General features: G+C 38.5%; 1 protein-coding gene across 1 annotated transcript in view; it reads left to right on the top strand.

Annotated features, from left to right (window-relative positions):
• The window catches only part of SH3BGRL2 (SH3 domain binding glutamate rich protein like 2), a 59002-nt gene extending 53972 nt beyond the window's left edge, over positions 1–5030 (top strand). Inside the window, exon 4 of the mRNA XM_019729572.3 lies at positions 198–5030. Within this exon, the coding sequence (XP_019585131.1) occupies positions 198–209 (12 nt within the window). The 3' untranslated portion in view covers positions 210–5030. The remainder of the gene's footprint in view (positions 1–197) is intronic.
• The last annotated feature ends 13608 nt before the right edge of the window (positions 5031–18638 follow it).

Here is an 18638-nt window from a genome sequence, read left to right as displayed (position 1 = left end):
TTACCTTTGGTAGGTTAGGTGTGTGTAATTTAAATCTGGGCTCTGATCCTGAAACCCAGAATTTGTTCTTATCAGTCACATGGGAGTTACTGTGATTTCCAACATCTCTGTTCCTGACATTTACAATATCACTGCCAGGGTGAATTTTCTTGTCACTACGGTGCAATAACTGACTTTTTTTCTTTTTTAATAAATAGGCAGAACCTTAGGGAAGACAAGTAGAAGGCGACGGAGATGCATTTTGGAGCGCCCCCTGGTACTCAGCACACACCTGCTTACCTAATGCATCACTGTGACAAAAGCCACATGCATCATCAATAACTTTGCTTGCATTGGAAAAGGTGTTTTTGGAAGACGTGGGTATAATGGGATTGCATGATTGCTTTAAACCAAATCAAAACTGTGGTGGGTTTTTTCTTATTTTCAGAATTGCCTGCAGTTGCCTAACTCACCTGGAGGTACTGTAACCTGTTACAGGTGTGCTTCCTTAATGACTGAAAGATAAGTGGGTGGCGCCATCAGAGAGACAAAATGTTGAATCTGCCCTAGGTTGTAGTTGATGCCAGTGTTGCTCAGACCTGCTTCTCTTTAAGTCGCCTAGATTGTATCTTTAAACTTAGTCTGCCAGGCTGTCAGAATTCTTTGATCAGAAAGGAAAAAAAAAAAAGGAAAGAAATGGCTGATTGGCAAAGGGATAAAGATTTTTGCTGCAGAATCACAAATGTCACTATTCCAGTGCTTCGTCATAAGACCTATAGAAAAGGCTGGATGTTCTAGCCTCCTTTTGGTAATGTAAATTTTTACCCCCATAAATTCTTCAAGCTTCTACAGATGTTTCCAGAAATCACTGTTGCAACAATGTGTGATTAGAACCAAGTTACAGGGATGGAAATAACTTATTTTGAAAAATAGATCCTTCTTTATCTCTTGTAAGGGGAAAGTTTCAACTAAATGCATAAGACTTCTTAAAATATATATTTTAAGTGGTGCACTAATTAGATAGTAAATTTATAGGAAAATTATCTGACCCATATCCGAAGGCATTTTTAGCTCTAGCAACTTACTATGCATGAGTGCACATTTATTTTTAAATGCAGTTCCCCTAATAGCTGCTTACTCTATTTTGTGAAGGGATTATATTTTTTTGAGAAAGGAAGATCTTGGTTAGATATATTTTGTGAACCCTTGATGAGGCATATTAAAAGATACTAACATTGCTGTACAATTTAATTTTCCCCCCTGTATTATTGTTTATTGGTCCCCTAACTTCGCTAGTTCATATGTCTGGCCAATGCACAGATTTTTCAGAGTAATGTAGATACATGTTCTCATTCCATATGAGTCCAGGAAATTTTCAGAGCATCATAGAGTTTTTAGTTGCCAAATGTGGGAACAGTTTGAATAGGATAAACTATCAGAGAGCTGCTTAAAATATTCTGCTATTCTCAGCATCCCGATGCTGGACCTGCTGTTGAGGTTCTGAGCAGGAAGTTTGTAAGAAATTGAAAGAACAGAAGCATTAAAGGCCTGTCACATGGGTTATCTCACCCTCTGACTTGCTAAATGTGGACTATTCTAAAGAACCTGTTGAATGCTAAAACTGAAACCCCAGCCTGAGATTTGCAACCCAGGACTACAACTGGAAGAAAAGCACGCCACAGATTTCTACCTGACTGGAACAAATACATGATCCACAATTTTGTCTCCAAGGAAAGCTATTGAAATCATGGGTATTATTGCTTAGTTGGCATTAAATAACATCCAGGTCGAATTGCGTTAGATGAATCCCAGGGACTATCCAGGAATTTTTTTTTTTTTTTCCCCTAAACTGGATATTGTGTTTGCGTATGTGAATCTTCTGATAAGACTTAGAATTTCTTTTTAAAATACAGCAATTTAAAAATGTTTAATAGTACAGTGATCTAACTTATATTTAGTCTACTCTTGCCAGTGAGCACCAAGAACCAACTTGGGAAAAATTGAGGCTTTGTAAGCTAAATTCTGGGGTTGTAGGATCGATCAGCACCATACTTGCTAGACAAAGAAAGCTACTCAGATTTGTCTTAACACTTTTGAATTAAAATGGTCATAGTAGGCCAAGTATGATTCTCCTAAACTGACTAAATAGTAGTGCTGACTTACTACTGCAGTTACACATCATCTACTCGCAGCCCCACTTTTTTTTTTTGATCACAACGAAATGGGAGAGACCAGCCCCTGCTGGTGCCAGACCTGTTATGAGTGACTGAGAAGCATTGGTTTGTGGCATTGACTCAGTACCCAGGCTCTGCTGAGTACTGAGGGATTGCCCTCTGGGACCACACTGTGTTCAGAGAATATTTTGTCCTTGCTTATACTATTTTACCAGCTGATTGCAAACATGTAATGACTTTCTTGTTTCCTTTAACTAGCTGCCTTCAGACTGGGATAATTACAGTCTTAAAAGCCTAGGAAAGAACTGAATGGGAATTGCAGGCATAGATGTAATATCAAAAGGGCATTTCAAGACAGAATTTTTATTTCCTGTAGTAGGCTTGTTGTGGCAAAGAAAATGTGCTGCTAAAAATCAAAGTATGCCATTTAAAAATGAGATAAAATACAGAGTGCCATCCTGCTAGGTATATGCAGACCAGAAGGAAATTTAGTAGGGGAAATAATTGTTTTTCCAAATTCTGGTGTTCTATTAAAATCAAAGAGAAGAAAAGGAAGATTTTTTTTTTTTTTCTCTCAGACATTAATATATTTTAGATTTGTTTCTTTTTTATAGATTTATTCAACACCCCCACTAGATGTTTTTATATTATATGAATTTAATAATGAACTAAACTTATTTTTGTCCTTTGTTATTGAAAGGTACCAAAGCCTCTTTCTATTTTGTTTGTTTTGTTTTGTTGTGTTTAATTTGATTTTGCTATATAGGGTTTTGCTTTTTCTAGAAATGCTTTTCATTTAACAGCTTTCCTTAAGTATCAGGGCCCACTTTGCTCGGCATAATTATTGTTTTTAGATTTCAGTTTGTATGCATTTGTCTCTAAAGGCATTGGTGAAATCTCAGATTTTATATTCATTAAAGAGGAATAAATTGACAAAACACATTCTGAAAATGGAGTGTATCTTCCCTACCATACCTTTCCTAATTTTAGTTCTGTATTTAGTTGAAACCTTCCTGTTTAGTTGGAATACTGTATTTCTGTTCCCATCTGTGCACCCCATACCTGCCGATTAATTGTAAAAATGCAGACATATCATTTGACCATTTGAGGAGACGCACATGGAGAGAGAGCGAGAGAGAGAAGGAGGGAGGGAGGGGGAGAGAGAGAGAGAGAGAGAGAGAGAGAGAGAGAGAGAGAGAGAGAGAGAGTGTGTGTTGGGAGGTGACCACAGAATCATCTCAGACAGTGACCAGGACCATGGATGGTGTAAAATCTCTGGTCCCTCGGTTGGTTCAAATCGTTAACTGTGGTTTCCTGAGTACACTGAAGCCATGAGCTGGTGGATTTGTTCCCCTAATTGGGGGTAGAAAACAAGTAACAGCGTAACTGCAACCCTTAATAGCAGGGCCCCCTTTGATGCAGCCACTTCTGAAAGCAGAAGAAAATATTTCTAAAGGCAGTATCTGAGGTTGACCTCATCTCTGAACTATTTCAAACCTTAAACACCAAGACAGGGAGGGTGAAGGAGGAGATAAAAGAGGACTGGCTGGCTGTAAGTTTGCAGAATGTGCTAAATCATGAAACCAAATAAGCCAAATAGTCACAGCCCACTTGTAACCCAGAGTTTCCTAGTTTTCCTAAGTCTCTAGAAATGCACATCAGGTTAATCTGGTCATCATTTCAATGAACAGGTGTTGAGCTCTTAGAATGTTATGGGTACTATCTGAGTAGGACAATAGTCTCCACCCAAAAGGGTAAGAGAGACAGAGAAGCAAAAGCAACAGTTTACAGCCAAGGGGTGAATGATAGTTAAGGTAAGTGCTTAATGCTCCAGGAGCTGGGCATCATCTGAAACATGCTGTGTCTTCTTTTTCTGTGTTTGTTACATACATTCCAATTTAAAATTAGTTCATACATGCAATTATTTCATCATGTATTTCATATATGTACACACACACATACATAAAGAATAATAAACCCCTGTGTACAGCCTGCCACCAGCTTGCTGTCTTTCCTTTGAGGCACTGTGTGTGTGCTCTTTTCTGACCCTTTCCCACCCCTGTTTGCTAGTGGGAGCCCCTCTCCTGAACCTTGTGTGTTGTTAATCTTTCTGACCTTTATTATTTTACCTCTATGTATGTTTCCTTAAATCATACTAAATGGAATTAAACTGTATCCTGTCACTTCCTTTTTATGTTTATTACAACTGGGCATTATCATTTTGAAACAAGTACCCTAGTTTATTTTCACTGCTAAGCTTTATTTCATTGTATGACTATATCACAATGTTCCCTTCTCTTGCTGGTTGTTGAAGTGTATCTTTCTCGGAAACAAAAAGGAAATGTTGCTATGAACATCGTACGCTAAAGTGGATATATACCTGAATGGAATTGCTGTGTTGTACAATAAAGCACATCATCAGCTTGAATAGATAAGACCAAATGGTTTTCCAGAGTAATGGTATCAACTTACACTCCCACCTGTGTATTAGAATTTGCAGTACTCTAGATTCTCACCAACATTTAGGATTGTCAGACTCAAATTTTTGCCAACCTGAGTGTAAGATGGTATCTCATTGTGATTTCATTTTGCACATATTGAATTACTAATAAGTTGCATTTTTATTATGAGAACTCGTATTTCTACGTGGAAATGCCCCATCATGTCTTTTACCTTTTTTCTACTGTGTTGTATTTTTAATTATTAATTTTTAAAAGTTCTTTATATTTAAACCTTTTATCAGTTAACACTTATTTAACTATTAAAGAGAAAACATATTTAGAGTAGAAAAATCTTCTGAAGCTATTTCCAGAAGTATGAAAAGCATGTGGAACTTTATTTTATTTGGAGAAAATAAAGTTAAATGCATATATTGTGTGTTTTTGTGTGTGTGTGTGCTAATTTTCAGCTTGTCGGCATAACAGTCCAAGAGAAGAGGTACTTTGGAAACCTCTGTATGCTCTAGGAGTGTTCCTCCTTTGAAGCTATTATAAGGCTCATCAATTCCAGTTATTTGGTAAGGAAATTAATGTTATGATTTGGTTTTCTGCTATAGAATTTCACCAGAAGAAAATCTTTATATAGCCTGTATGTTTATATGTGCACATTTCCTTAGTATATCAATATATAATAGGCTTACATCAATAGACCAAAATGATGTTATATGTTAAAAAAATAAATTAAAAAAATATGTTGTAAAAAAATGTATTGAACCTGGACTTATAACTAAATAATCCTTAAGCTGAGAGAGATCAGGATCATGTGACTATAATCCAGTGTGTTGTGGCAGTAGCATATTTTCCTGCATGGAAACTGGTAGGTATAAAAACAAGAAACTACAATGCAATCTTATCTTCTGAGGCTCCTGCTAACCAGAGGACAGTATTTTTAATACGCTAAGGGCCCCGGCATTTGAAAACATACTAACTAAAAACTCGAAACTGCTTATGATGAATGGCACAAAGATTTACACCTTTTCATAAAACAGTACTCCATACTCTAAAATATACATCATTTTTGATTCTATAATAAAATTCACTATTACCAAACTTTTCATTGAAAAATCTGTAGTGCATATATCTATCATCATTGATGTAACAGAAATGAAAGCTCTATAGTAGAGAATAGTGCTGTCCAGTATGGTACCAATACGCCACATAGAACTATTGAGCACTTAAAATGTACTTAGTGGAATTTATGATGTGCTATGAGTGTAAAATACAGAGAGTGCCGCCCCCCCCCAAAAAAAAGTATACACATTTTAAGAAAGGAAAAAACTTAAAATTGTAGCCATATATACCAATTACAAAAGATGACTACGAGTCACGTTTGACTTCTGCAATTACAAGAGGTGCTCAAAGTGGTTACCATCAGCGTCCAGACACTTCTGATTGTGGCAAACTGCTGCTTGAGCAACGTTGACCCAAGTGTCCACTTGTATACATTTTTTTGGCACCCCCAGTATATTCCAGTATATTTTGAAGAATTAGTATGAAAAAATGTAAAATATCTCACTAGTAGTTTTTATACTGATTATATTTTTAAATGATAATATTTTGGATATTTTGGGTTAAATTAAACATTAAAACTAATTTCACTTTTTAAAAAATGTGGCCACTAGAAAATTTTAAATTATATATATGTCTTGCATTATAGTTCTATTGGACAGTACAGTTCTGTACCAGCCTCTTTACCTGAATTTTCAATAGAAGCATAAATACCTTTAAAACGTTTGGGGGGGGTTTGGGAAAATATCTCATTCCTTCATTTGTAATATGAAAGGAAATGTGAACCTCTTCTGGAATATAATTTTCTAATAGTGCTGCCAAGATAAATGCTTTTCTCATTTTTCTCTTTGTGACTCTAGATTGAAGCATTTTTGTAGTGTGGTGGGATCTTTTTTTCCTGGAATAAAGCATAATGTGTGTCCATTATAATATGGGACATCTCTCTGTGTGTCCAGCCTCTTGTTCCTTTATTGTTTTACAAAGTTGATGTCCCTGTTCAATTGGCCCACATCTGTGAACTAAGCTATGTGGCATTTTTTTTCTTTTGTTAAAGAGGGAATTTAATGAACCACACAGATAACCGTCTATAATCTGCACAATAGTGACGGATATTAATAGGATTTTTCCTAGATTTCCTAAAATGTTAATCCTCTATATCTGAAAAAAATCACTTGAGCTCGTAAGAGCATATGGATAATCTGCTTTTTCAAAGTTTCTTTCTTGTCTCATTGCCAAAGATGAAAACAGAATATGAGTATTAAGAGGAAAATATCTTTCTTTCCCTGCCCAGGGGTTTTAACCATTTCCTTTTTGCTACTTTCTTAGCAAAATAGTTTTTTTGGAAACCCTGTATTAGTTTTGTCATTACAGTAAATTGCCGGTAACAGTACTCGTTAAGTAGAAGAGTGTTTGGGGGGATGATTTTGTTTAGGACCCTTCCCTGAAATAAGCGAGTGACTGTACCACAGCCCTTGCAGTCAAGAGATGCCAAACATCTGTTTCCTGTGGCTGCTTTGCATGTTGCTTTGGGGCTCATTATTTGTCATTCTAATGAACTACCACCGGAATGTAGGATTTAGCCTTTGGGATGGGTGGAACAACTTGTCTGAGATAAATTATAGACAAACATTTTTCACGCTAGTTTGATTTAGTTTATTGATTATGATTATCCCATCTGTTAAACTGGGATAATATTTTTCTCCCTGTCAATCCATTTCACGTCCTGTACTAATAACATCACTATGTTACACGGATTCTGAGCTCTGGGACAGCCCACATCTAGGCTCAAAGATGACTCCGAAATCAATAGCTGAGGCAAAAAGACCAGCAATTTGGCATTGACTCTGTTATCTTAGACCAGACTTATCCTTTTCTCACTCTTTCCTGGCTTTAGTAGTAAAACACTGTTAATCTGCTCCCAGCCACCTCCTACCTACCTCACTAGTATGAGGACTAGCAAACGTGATGACAGCAGCAGTATTTTTACAGCCCAGATTGGCAACCAGAAGGAATGACTCCAGCTGCAGCCTCCCTTACTGTTCTATTTTACGTGCCTCATAAATGTTGTTATAGTGTATCCCAACCAGCAATGAGAAGCTGAACACTGACAGGTTTCCCTATCACTGACTCGTTTAGGGAACAGGCTGCCTCTAAGTGAGACCATTCTAAAGTGACGCAGTTCTCTAGGGACAGCTTTTCCGGAACCCCAAAACATAAACAGTTACATCTGCAATGAGGTTGGAATCATAGATAAACAGGCAAAATGACAAGGTGGTGTTGGGGGAATTGGGATGGTTGTATCTATCAAAAGAGACAACCGTTTTTCTAAAAATGGGTTATTTTAGTAGAGAATGGATTTTAAGTGTTGGTGAAGATCTGTTTTTCTCCAGTGTTGTCATCATTACTGAAAACTGTTTATTAGTCATTCTTATTGCAAATGGCCCTTTATTGGGCCGTATTTTCAATATACGTATTGTTTTAATTTGTATTGTAATTTTTTGCTGATTGGAACAGCATCCTTTGCGTGACTTTGGTAGTAGAGACATAGGGGCACCAAATGAGCTCTCCAGCCAAAGCCCAAGAACTCTGCTAATGAGTCATTTTTTTTTCTTCTTTATACCTCGGCTTGTGTCTTTCACCTGGTGAACGTCTGAGAAAGGAGAGAATAAGCCCTTTTCTATTTCAGTAAGGGAATAATTACACCAATCACCAGTTAAGCCCAAGTATGACATAAAAACCAGATCCATTATCGATTATCTTGTGTAAGACCATTGTATGGAGTTTGTTGATACCAAGGATGGATGTTTACATTTGCATGATGTTGAGGAAAGTACAGTATTCTTTGTGAGCATAAATCTTTAATGCTTAACATCTCAGAAGCTGCTGTGAGTGTGTGTGTGTGTGTGTGTGTGTGTGTGTGTGTGTGTGTGTTTTATATTATTTGGTTTGGGCCAGGTTTGTATTAAGAGACAGGCATTACTTGTATGTTCTTTTTTTACTTATATACAATAAATTTGTCATAAAAGCTGACCCTACAGTCAAATGAAATACATGCTTTATTAGTATATGGTCAAGTCTATTTGATAATTAAATAGATAGCCATGTACTTAAAAGTCTAGTAACTTCTTATTGTATCACTAATAACGTCAATTCCTTATGTCTTTTCTGCTGGCAATTACCAGTTGCCAAGTATAAAATGTATCAGTCTGTGACCAATCAGGAGAGAAACACCACACAGTGATTTAAATTGGGTATTAAATAGAATTATCAAACTTCGATAAAAGAGTGACTGTCAGATATAAGAAAACTATATTTTACCCTGGGGCTGAGGGAGAATACCCAAGGAAAGACAAACTTGAAAGGGAGGCCAGGCTTCAGAGCTCCTTGGAGAAGTGCTAGTTGCAGCCCACAGCATGGCAGTTTCCCTGGTGTCCCTGGGAGGGGCTGGCTTACAGTTACTGGCAACAGGAAGTGCAGGCAGCAGCCAGATGAGCTGTGGCCTGGTGTGTGCACTTGCTTAGGGAGTGGAGGTGCAGACAGGAGACCTAGAACATGTGTCCATATCAGCAGGCTGTGGGGAGGTTATCATCAGGCCAGACCAGAGCTGCAAAGTCCCTGAGGGACCCTGTGTTCTGGAACCCCCCAGCCGAGTCAGTACCATCAGGCCCACACCACTAACCCACCGCGCAGCAGCCCCAGGGGAAGGCCCCCTTCCTGCAGTGTCCCTCCGGCACCCTCTACTGAGAAAGCTTAACGTGCTCACTGCAAGGATGCCTACAGGAATTCTGACCATTATTACAGAACACGTGTTGGAGGGTGAATTTAGAGCTAAAAACATGATAAATTGATAACTGACATGTATCATAAAAGAATTCTCTTAGTGACCTCTCATCAGCAATTAGCCATGCTCATTAAGAGCCAAAGGCTTATCCGTGTTTTGTGAAGTATAGGTAATTTAAGTGAAAATTTGCATTATAGACAGTACTGATGCCTTGCTGTCCAGCATCCAAAATGTCATTGTGGGAGCTAGCAACTCAGTTAACTAAGCTGTGGAGGGTCTTGTCACAAATATAAATGTCACAGGAAGATGCAAAGCTCATTCTAGTCATCTTTACTTTGGGGTTCTCAGTTTTACAAAGCTGTTGAAATTGTATTTGAAAGAAAAAGCATGATGCTGAAGTATATATTTAAAGCTTCTAGAAATGACTCCATGTAATCCGTTATTCAGAGGCTATGCACCAAACTATTTTTAGAGCATTGATTGGTCTTAGCTTAGCGCTAAAATATCTCTTTAATTCCAAAACAACACATACCGAGGACCCAATACTTTTATAAAGAACTTAGCTATTGGCTCTTTCTCTTTTTTGTTTTTAATCGACTCCTGTGGCAAACAGAAAATGGGGAAAAATTCTCTGCAAAGTCTGACCGATTCACTCACCCTAAAAAGATCTTACCTCTCATGGAAGACAAGGCAGAAGGTTATTAGGAAGTGGTAGGTGCCAGATCCAATTAAATCCAGTGACTCTGTGCATTCCCAGACTCTCAGTCCGTCGCAGCTAGTGATTAAGCAGGTGGGCAGATGGAGAGAGATGATCCTGCCAGATACCCTTCCTTTATTAACTTTTAAGTGAACCTGAAGTGAAAGAAAAATTAATTGTACTGAGAAAGTAATTGGCTTCAGAAGATGGCGGGCCCAGGACACTCTGCTCTTTACCAATGCCACTCTCGGCTCACTACTGGGTCACTGGGTTTGCCCGTTTCCTGTTTCGATTTTCTCCTTAGTATTTGAGGGTTTGTGTGCCATCAGGGCATGTTTACTAAATCAAGAATAACAGATACTAGAGCCCTGGCACTGTTCTGAACTTGGTCAGAGAAAAAAGGTAACTTCCTGTGTGGCTCTGTCATGGGAGCTTACAGTGTGGATGTCATCGTGATGCCACCAAGCCCATAGGTGGAAAGGATTTCTGTGGTCATGAGGACCTGCGCTAGAGAGCTTCTGCTCCCTTCTAGTTCTATGATACGGGTTTTACCAGTGTCTGTAAATCAGTAGTAACGTTGGTGTTAGTTTCAGGAATTAATTACCCTTACTCCATAAGCTCAGACTTTGTCACCTGTTAATAATAGGGATGCCAGGGAGGTTTGTGACTATTTATTATTTACAAAAATGTTAGTTCACTAAACATTCTAATTTCTCCAAGAGCCCAATGGAAGGGTTAGTGCTGGCTTACAATGAAAGCAGACCAAAATATGATATTTGTATTATGTAACTACCCATTTTTTCAATTTGATATTGTTTTATACACATAGTTTAAAAACAAACAGACAAAAACACGTGACTATCACAGTCAATTCAGTCACTAATATAACCATGGGGTTGTTTCTCTATTCAAGGAAATGTCCTGGTTTTCCTGGGCTCCTTATTAATTTTAACTCCAAAGTCAGAAATCAATACAAATTGGTTTTTGAAGCCTGACAGAATTCTTCCCGTTTAGCAGTAACTAGATAGGGCCCTTAATACGAGCTAACTGCTGCTCAGTATTTTCCTTGAATAGAGCAAGTGGGTGGATGATAAAAACAGCATGTTCTTTTGTTGTACAATAACCTTGATTGTAGTCAAAGTTCTTTGCCTAGCAATCGCTTTGGTTATATTCAAAGTTGTCAGAAAGTAACTGTATAAATATTAAATGTAAGATTTAGAAAGCTCTCCTTTTTATATGTGCGTATGTATACATACATAAACATATATCTTAATGGAGACTTGTCTCCATTTTTTAGTTCTACTAAACCTTAGTTAAAAATAAAAAATGAGGGGCAAGGAGGATCTCTAAACAGAATGTTCCTTCCTGTTACTGCATTTAAGTCTTGGCCTAGCCTGTGAACTGTGGCCTACAGCAGCCATCATCAGAAGTAATATTTAATAATTACAAAGTCGGTTAACAAGAAGAATCACAGGGAAAGAGTGACAAGTAGGACTGCAGAAGTGGTAGCAATGATAAGATGTAAATAAGGACACATAAGCAAGAAGGCATTCTAGCATAAAGAGAAAAAGAGCAACTGAACTGGTGATTTTTGTGAAAGTTTGTCATGTGTTTTGAAATCAAGACAGAAAAGTCTTCTGAATTTGGCAATATAGAGAAGAACTTCATAAAATCAGAAAGTAGCAGAACTAGAGGGGAGGGTTTCAGTCTTTTTGAACCTTTTAAATTCTCCCACTTGGAATTCTTATTTCAAATTAAAATACCGTATATTTACGTTTATGTTAAAAATTTCAGAATGGAGAAGAAACAAATGTTAGTGACTAGTGGACTTCAGAGTATTTCCAGAATTCTAAATGATCCACTCTTCAAAGTTTGCTGCTTCCCCCTTGCTTTGAAAACCAAATCAACTCATAGTAGCCTCCAAAAATACATGCAAATCTAGAGGAAGGGAAAACACTGAAACAGTGTTGTATAAGGAAAACCACTTGTTTGTCTGTGGCACTGTGTGCATATTTAACGAATATTCTGATAGTCTAACAAAATCCAGGATGTCCCAGTGCTTATATGGAAAACAAAACAAAATAATAAAATTTAAAAGTAGTTACGTATACTATTTATTTTCTTAGTTTGAATTTTGCACAGAAAACCAGAGCTAGAGTGGAACGGAGAAAAATGGCAATGTTCTGTGATTATATACGTGAAAAAGAATGCATCTTGTGTATATATAACATAGGTGAAAATATGTATATTTTTCTCCTGGATAATCTTGAAAAAAATACTAAAGGCTTAGCAGGTAAGGTGTGTACAGAGCCAGGAGCCCTTTGATAACAGGACTTGGGTGGTGGCGACACCTAGCGGCCTGATAGCTGAATACATGTTATAGAGTGGACTCCGTGTTACTGATGAGCATTAATTAAGAAGACCTGTGAAGTTAAGTGTGAAAAGGAAATTTACCTTTAAAAAGCGTATTTTTCAGTACATATTCACACACATTAAATTTAAAATGAAGGCCTGAGGAAAGGAATGCTTCGCAGTATTTCAGAAAGTTTCCTAATTGGGTCAGGAAACCTGGGTTCTCAAAAGAGGTAGGTGTTCCTGTCTTCAGGTGGGGGCAGGGGGAGGGGAGGAGGTAGAGAGAGTGTGGAGACCTGGTGGAGGGCAGCGGCTGATTGCAAGAAGTGTTATGCTTGAATTTATCAGTACTTAGTCTCAAGGAGTTCTAGAGAAATTTTTAAAACTAGAGACCAAATAAGATTTCCCAAGCACTGACCCACCTGGGCCAGCAGAGCGCAGCAGGGGAAACACCTATAGATGTAAAAGGTCTGTTGGTCAGGTCTTAGAGCGTCACCTGCAGCTTGCCTTGCAACTCAAGGAGAAAGAGGAGGTAGAAAGAACACAAGGACATAGAAGATGAGCCTCGAGGCATTTTTCTATTCATATATTCTGTGAAAGCACATTAATTGAGCAGGTATTTATTTCTTATTGATGCTGTAACAAATCCGAATGCAGTGGCTTAAAACAACACACATATATTAGGAAGTCAGAAGTCCAAAATGGGTCTTGGGCTAACATCAAGTTGTTGGCAGGGATGCATTCCGTTCTTTCGGCTCTAGGAGAAGATCCATTTTCCTGCCTTTCCCAGCTTCTAGAGGCTGCCTGCAATCCTCAGCTGAAGGCTGCATCCCTCAACCTCTGCTTTCACCTCACATCTCTGACTCGGACACTTCTTCCTTCCTCTTAAAAGGACCCTTGTGATTGCACTGGGCCCACCCAGATAATTATCTGGGATAAACTCCATTTCAAGATCATTCATTCATTCTGCACAGTCCACTTTGCCAACTGAAAGCTACACAGTCACAGGTTCCAGGGGTTGGGATGTGGACATCTTTGGGAGGAGGAGGGCATTATTCTGCCTACCAGAAGCATCTTATAAGTCAACCCTGTGCCAGCCAGGCACAGGGGATACAAGGTCCCTGCCTCTAAAGAGGGAGGGAGGGGGGTCATGCAAATACATCGGATTTTTTGAGCAGTATAAATGGTGGTAATCATAGGTAACTCCGGAAGAAGCTAACTCAGCTGGGGCAATCAGTTCAGGCTTCCTAATCCAGGTAACATCTGACCTAGTTCTGAATGATCAGGAAGAGTTAGCTACAGGGGGTGAGGAAAGGAGTTCTAAGCTAAGCAAATAGCATATGCAAAAGCACAGAAATATGTAAAAGAGCTCAGCAGTTTCCATGATTAATAAGATGTTGGCTTGTGGTGCTAGAAGTGATGGGAGATGAGCCTGAACCTAATGGTTCACTATCTTATGAGAGATTGTTCTTCCTACAATATCTGTTCTGGGCTCAAAAAAAGAGGAGGGTGATCTCTTACATAAACATTGCTTCCCAGTGTTCGTGGAGAAGCAAATTATCTTCAACCCTGGTCAGAAAGCCAATGTGTTTTAATCTACCTTTTTATTAGCCACTTCTAATGATAAAAGAAAAATGAACTATAAAACTGTAATGAAGATAAGCAACTGATAATCCAATGAGAATATTAAAAGACAATATCTAGAGAAAGATATATATTTTTCATAAAGCTCTTAATATAATTCTGTTCTCTCACCACTGGTCTCATGAAAATTTTAGTAAGATTTTCATTAAGAGAAAAAGATTACCAGAGTAAAGACTCAAAGGTGAATTGTTAAGAAATGTGAAACAAATGTGATATTATTGAACCATTTCACACTAAAGAGCTTGTAACATACATATTGCCCTGCTGTTATGGAAATTTTGTTGGCTTTTTGTCTTTTGAATATGGAGTAATCTCCAGCTGGTGCTTATTTTACTGATTGATGAAAGATGAGAAATATGGCTAGAAAACCATGAGGCTCACTGGATGAAGACAGAGTGAAAGTTTGGAGTGACTCAAGTATCACACGAGTTTTCCAGGCAATGTCAGGAATTGCAGCTATAATGTGAAGCAGGGACCAGACTGTAAGGGGTCCCTGCTCACATTTGGACATGAACCTGAAGCTCTTGCTATTCAAAGTGTGGTCCAAGGAGCAGCAGCACCATGTAGTGCCAGTCACACCCCCACTAACGTCAAAATCATGTTTAACAAGCTCCAAGGTGATTCAGAGTCATTGAAGTTTGAGAAGCACTGCTACAGTTATTAGAAGGCATCGCACACAATGGAGCACACAGATCATGTATTATAAAATGATACATCTCAAACTCATATAATGTTCTTATGTAAGTTATGTAACCAATATCCACCCCAATAAATTTAATAAAATAAACTAAAAAAAAAAAAGGGAAGGCATTTAAGGATTTAAAGCAAGAGTGTCAAAGAAAAATATCTGCACTTTCAGAAAATCACAGTTGGCAGTGAGAGAAAAAGATGGGGTGCAGGGAAAGATGACGTGGGGAACAACAACGGTTGGGAGACCAATTAGAAAGTTAATTCAGAGATGAGAAGGGTTTGAAATAGGATCATGACTATGGAGATGTCTTATTAGCTGTTGGGGAGAGGGAGGCATAAAAGGTGACACCCACATTTTCTGGCTTGGTTGATTGATGTAATCAACAGAAACGGGTGATCATGAGGCTGCTTGTGTACACTGTGAGTTAGAAGTGCAGGTGAAACACTCAGGTGGCTAAACTCACCATTGGACAGCACAGTGGCTGTGATGAGTTAATTCAGGCAGTCCCGGAGAACAAAACGAAGGACCACCCTCAAAAGTAGGAAAACCAGTAGGAAGTGTTATAGGGAAAGTTGAGACAGAGAAGTCTCAAAGAAAGAACAGATCAAACAAACAGTAGAACACATCCTTTCGACTTGAGATTCTGGAAGTTTGGGGTGAGCTCCTTAATTACTTACATGCCAAAAATAAATAAATAAAAATGTGGAAGAAAATTGCTGAAATTGGGAGATAGTGAAAAGAAATGGAATGGGACCAGTACATGCATGTAGAAAGTAACTAAAGAAAAATATCTACGTTTGGGGCAAGTGGACTTTTAGTAGCCGGTGTGATTTTTAAGGACTCTCATGGAAGCAGGCAAGCCACTTGAAAAAGAGAATGCTTTCACAGAAATCTTATAAAAGCCAACTGAAGCATGGGGAACTCAGAAATGAGAAGAAAAAAAAATGAGAAAATGAAGATCAGAGGTCTTAGAGGCTCTACGAAGACTTTTACAGAAGAACACAGAAGAAAATTGGAATAGGTGATGGAGACAAGGGTGACTGTCTTTTTAAAATTGTAGTCATTAAGAATGTCTTCAATTTTGAACTACCTCATTAAGAGCAGGTATATGGAGTCAATCCCACCTATTGTCTCCCATGACTAATTGCTTCTCAGTTGTCTGTTCATGCTACACAATGCGTTGGAAACTCTCCAAGCACTAGGCCTCCTATGACCTCTCCACACTTGACTCCTAGGGGTAATTCTTTAATGCATTAGAAGAAACTGGGTGGGCTTCATCAGGTTCTTATACTTTCTTAGTGCTTTGCAGTCCATGAGCTACAGAGAGATGGTTTTATCACAGTCATTTATTTTCAGTGTCTTCAAAAATGTCTGTTTCCAGGGATCTGGAAGCAAAACCCACAGGAAAGCTGCTGTGCAGGTAAACAGCAAAACCTCACAGACACTTGGGTGACGGGCCATGTCTAATTTTGCCTTCTCCTAGTTTTAGAATAACTCACTGAAACTTGATTTGAAGCTATGCTTTTGTTCCCACAATTTTTGTGTTCTTTTTTTAAAAAGTAATGAAAACTGAAAATGAGAGACTAATTATTATACTTGTAAGAGTCTTTAATTTTCCCTCAATCTTTGCTTACTATAATTTTTCTCCTCTAAACAAAACATCATAAATCAGAGTGATTTTGAAATTGCCTGCTAATTAGCTTAATTCTATTGTTGGCCCTCCAGGGAGACCTCCCAGACTTGGTTTTCATTCATGTAACTCCACTTGTTTACTGTCGTTTTTTCCACTTTATATGTCTCCTTTCCACGTGCATCGTGTATATAATCGAATTCACCAGGTACTAAATCCAGCTTCCATCGTCGCTCCCTAAACCTACCTCATTTACCATGCCAGCGCTCCTCATTGGGTAGTCAGCTCACATAGCCAGCACCTGGAGCCAACTTATAGCCCAAGGATATACTTGATTGTGAGACAAATAGGACCAACCTGTTTTGTTAAATCCAAGCACTGATAACAGAATACGGATTTGAGAACTGAAGTTAACACGTTAGGCATGGCTGCATCTCGGGACTTCAGCCATGTTGCCAGGGCTCTTTCTCTCCAACTCTCTGCATGAGTCTTGTCTAGCTTCATTCCACAGACGGGCTTTCATGCTGAAGGAAAAACAGCTCCAGGTTCTCAATGGACCCTATGTCAAATATCAGCAAGACACTGGCCATTCTGGGTCACATGCCACCCTAAAGGACAGCCTACCAGAACCACTGGAGTAGGGACGGGTGGTTTCCCCCACAAGAAAGCTGGGGGGGTGGGGGGAGGGCTATTGCCAGATAACAGAAGTGACACTGATCAGATGAAACTACCAGATGTCTACCACATTCCAAAGAATGAGTGAAATTAGCCATTTGAGGATGTTCTGAAAATGATCAGAAGCCACACTAATCAAGAAGCGATAGACCTTGTGAAAAGCAAAACTTGATTTAAGGCAGAGTCAGGGGCATGGCAGTGTAAAAGACCATAGCCTAACTGATCATGACATGATACCAGAAACAATATAAAAAGAAGTCCTATAGAGAAGGGGAGACAAAGAGCAGAAATCTGTCAGTGAGCCCCAGAAGGGACCCAGACAGTATGATGCAAGTATTATTCAGCAAAGACGTCAAGCACCTACTATATTCTAAACCAGTGGCTTTCAAACTTTTCGACCATGAGCCACATTCAGAATATATCACATATCAAGACCCCCACATACAAAAACAAATCATATAACTATAAGAAAACGATGTTATTACTCTTTCAATGTAGAGTGCTCCCTGATATTTTTCATTTCTATTTAATTTCTAAAATTCTTGTCTATATGTTTCCCAGGGCTTTCATAACAAAGTATCACAGACTGCATAGCTAGAATACAGAAATTCTCTCACTGGCTAAAATAAAGTTTCTGAAGGCTAAAAATCCCGAGATCAAAGTATCAGCAGGGTTGGTTTCTTCTGAGACTTCTCTCCTTGGCTTGCAGGTGGCCATCTTCCCCTGTATCTTCATATGGTCTTTTCTTTGTACAGGTCTGTGTCCAAATTTCCTCTTCTTACAAGTATAAGGACACCAGCTCTATTGCATTGGGACCCACCCTAATGGCCCCATTTTAACTTAATTACCTCATTAAAGCCCTCTCTCCAAATAAGCCACATTCTGATGTACTGGAGATTAGGACTTCAACACATGAATTTTGGGGGACACCATTCAACCCATAACATCCTGATTTCTACCCAGTAACTTAATTTCACAGCCAACTATTGGGTTGTGACATGCAGTTTGTAAACATTGATCTAAGCAAAACTGAGAGTACCTTCCATCAAATAATTCAGTGTCTAGCTCAGGGTTCCGTATACTTTTTCTGTAAAGGGCCAGATAGCAAATATTTTCAGCTTTGCTGGTCATACATGTTTTCTGTCATATCTTCCTCTTTGTTTTCTTTATAACACTTTCACTCTTAGCTCAGAGTTTGTACAAATGATGTGATTGCCCATTTGGCAGGCACTTCCTTCAAGCCTTAATAGAAGATAATCTTATTCCTCCATTCTGATTCTAATTCTCCTTGTACAACTTCTTGATATAATTTGGCTTTCCAAGTAGATTGTCCAACTTCTCTGAAAAAAATGTACTGATCAGAAAATATAATACTCTGGATTACTTAGCAGCTATTTTCTAATTTCAAATTAACAAATTGGCAATCTGATTTTCACAACGTGTGTGTGTGTGTGTGTGTGTGTGTGTGTGTGTGTGTGTGTGTATGATGTGCTTGTTCCAGTGAATCAA

The sequence above is a fragment of the Rhinolophus sinicus genome, chromosome 2 (assembly GCF_057876585.1).
Source record: "Rhinolophus sinicus isolate RSI-liver-muscle chromosome 2, RSI-T2T, whole genome shotgun sequence".
Classification (NCBI taxonomy): Eukaryota; Metazoa; Chordata; class Mammalia; order Chiroptera; family Rhinolophidae; genus Rhinolophus; species Rhinolophus sinicus.
Note: the sequence above shows the minus strand (reverse complement) of the source record. Positions and strands in the feature narration are given on the sequence as shown.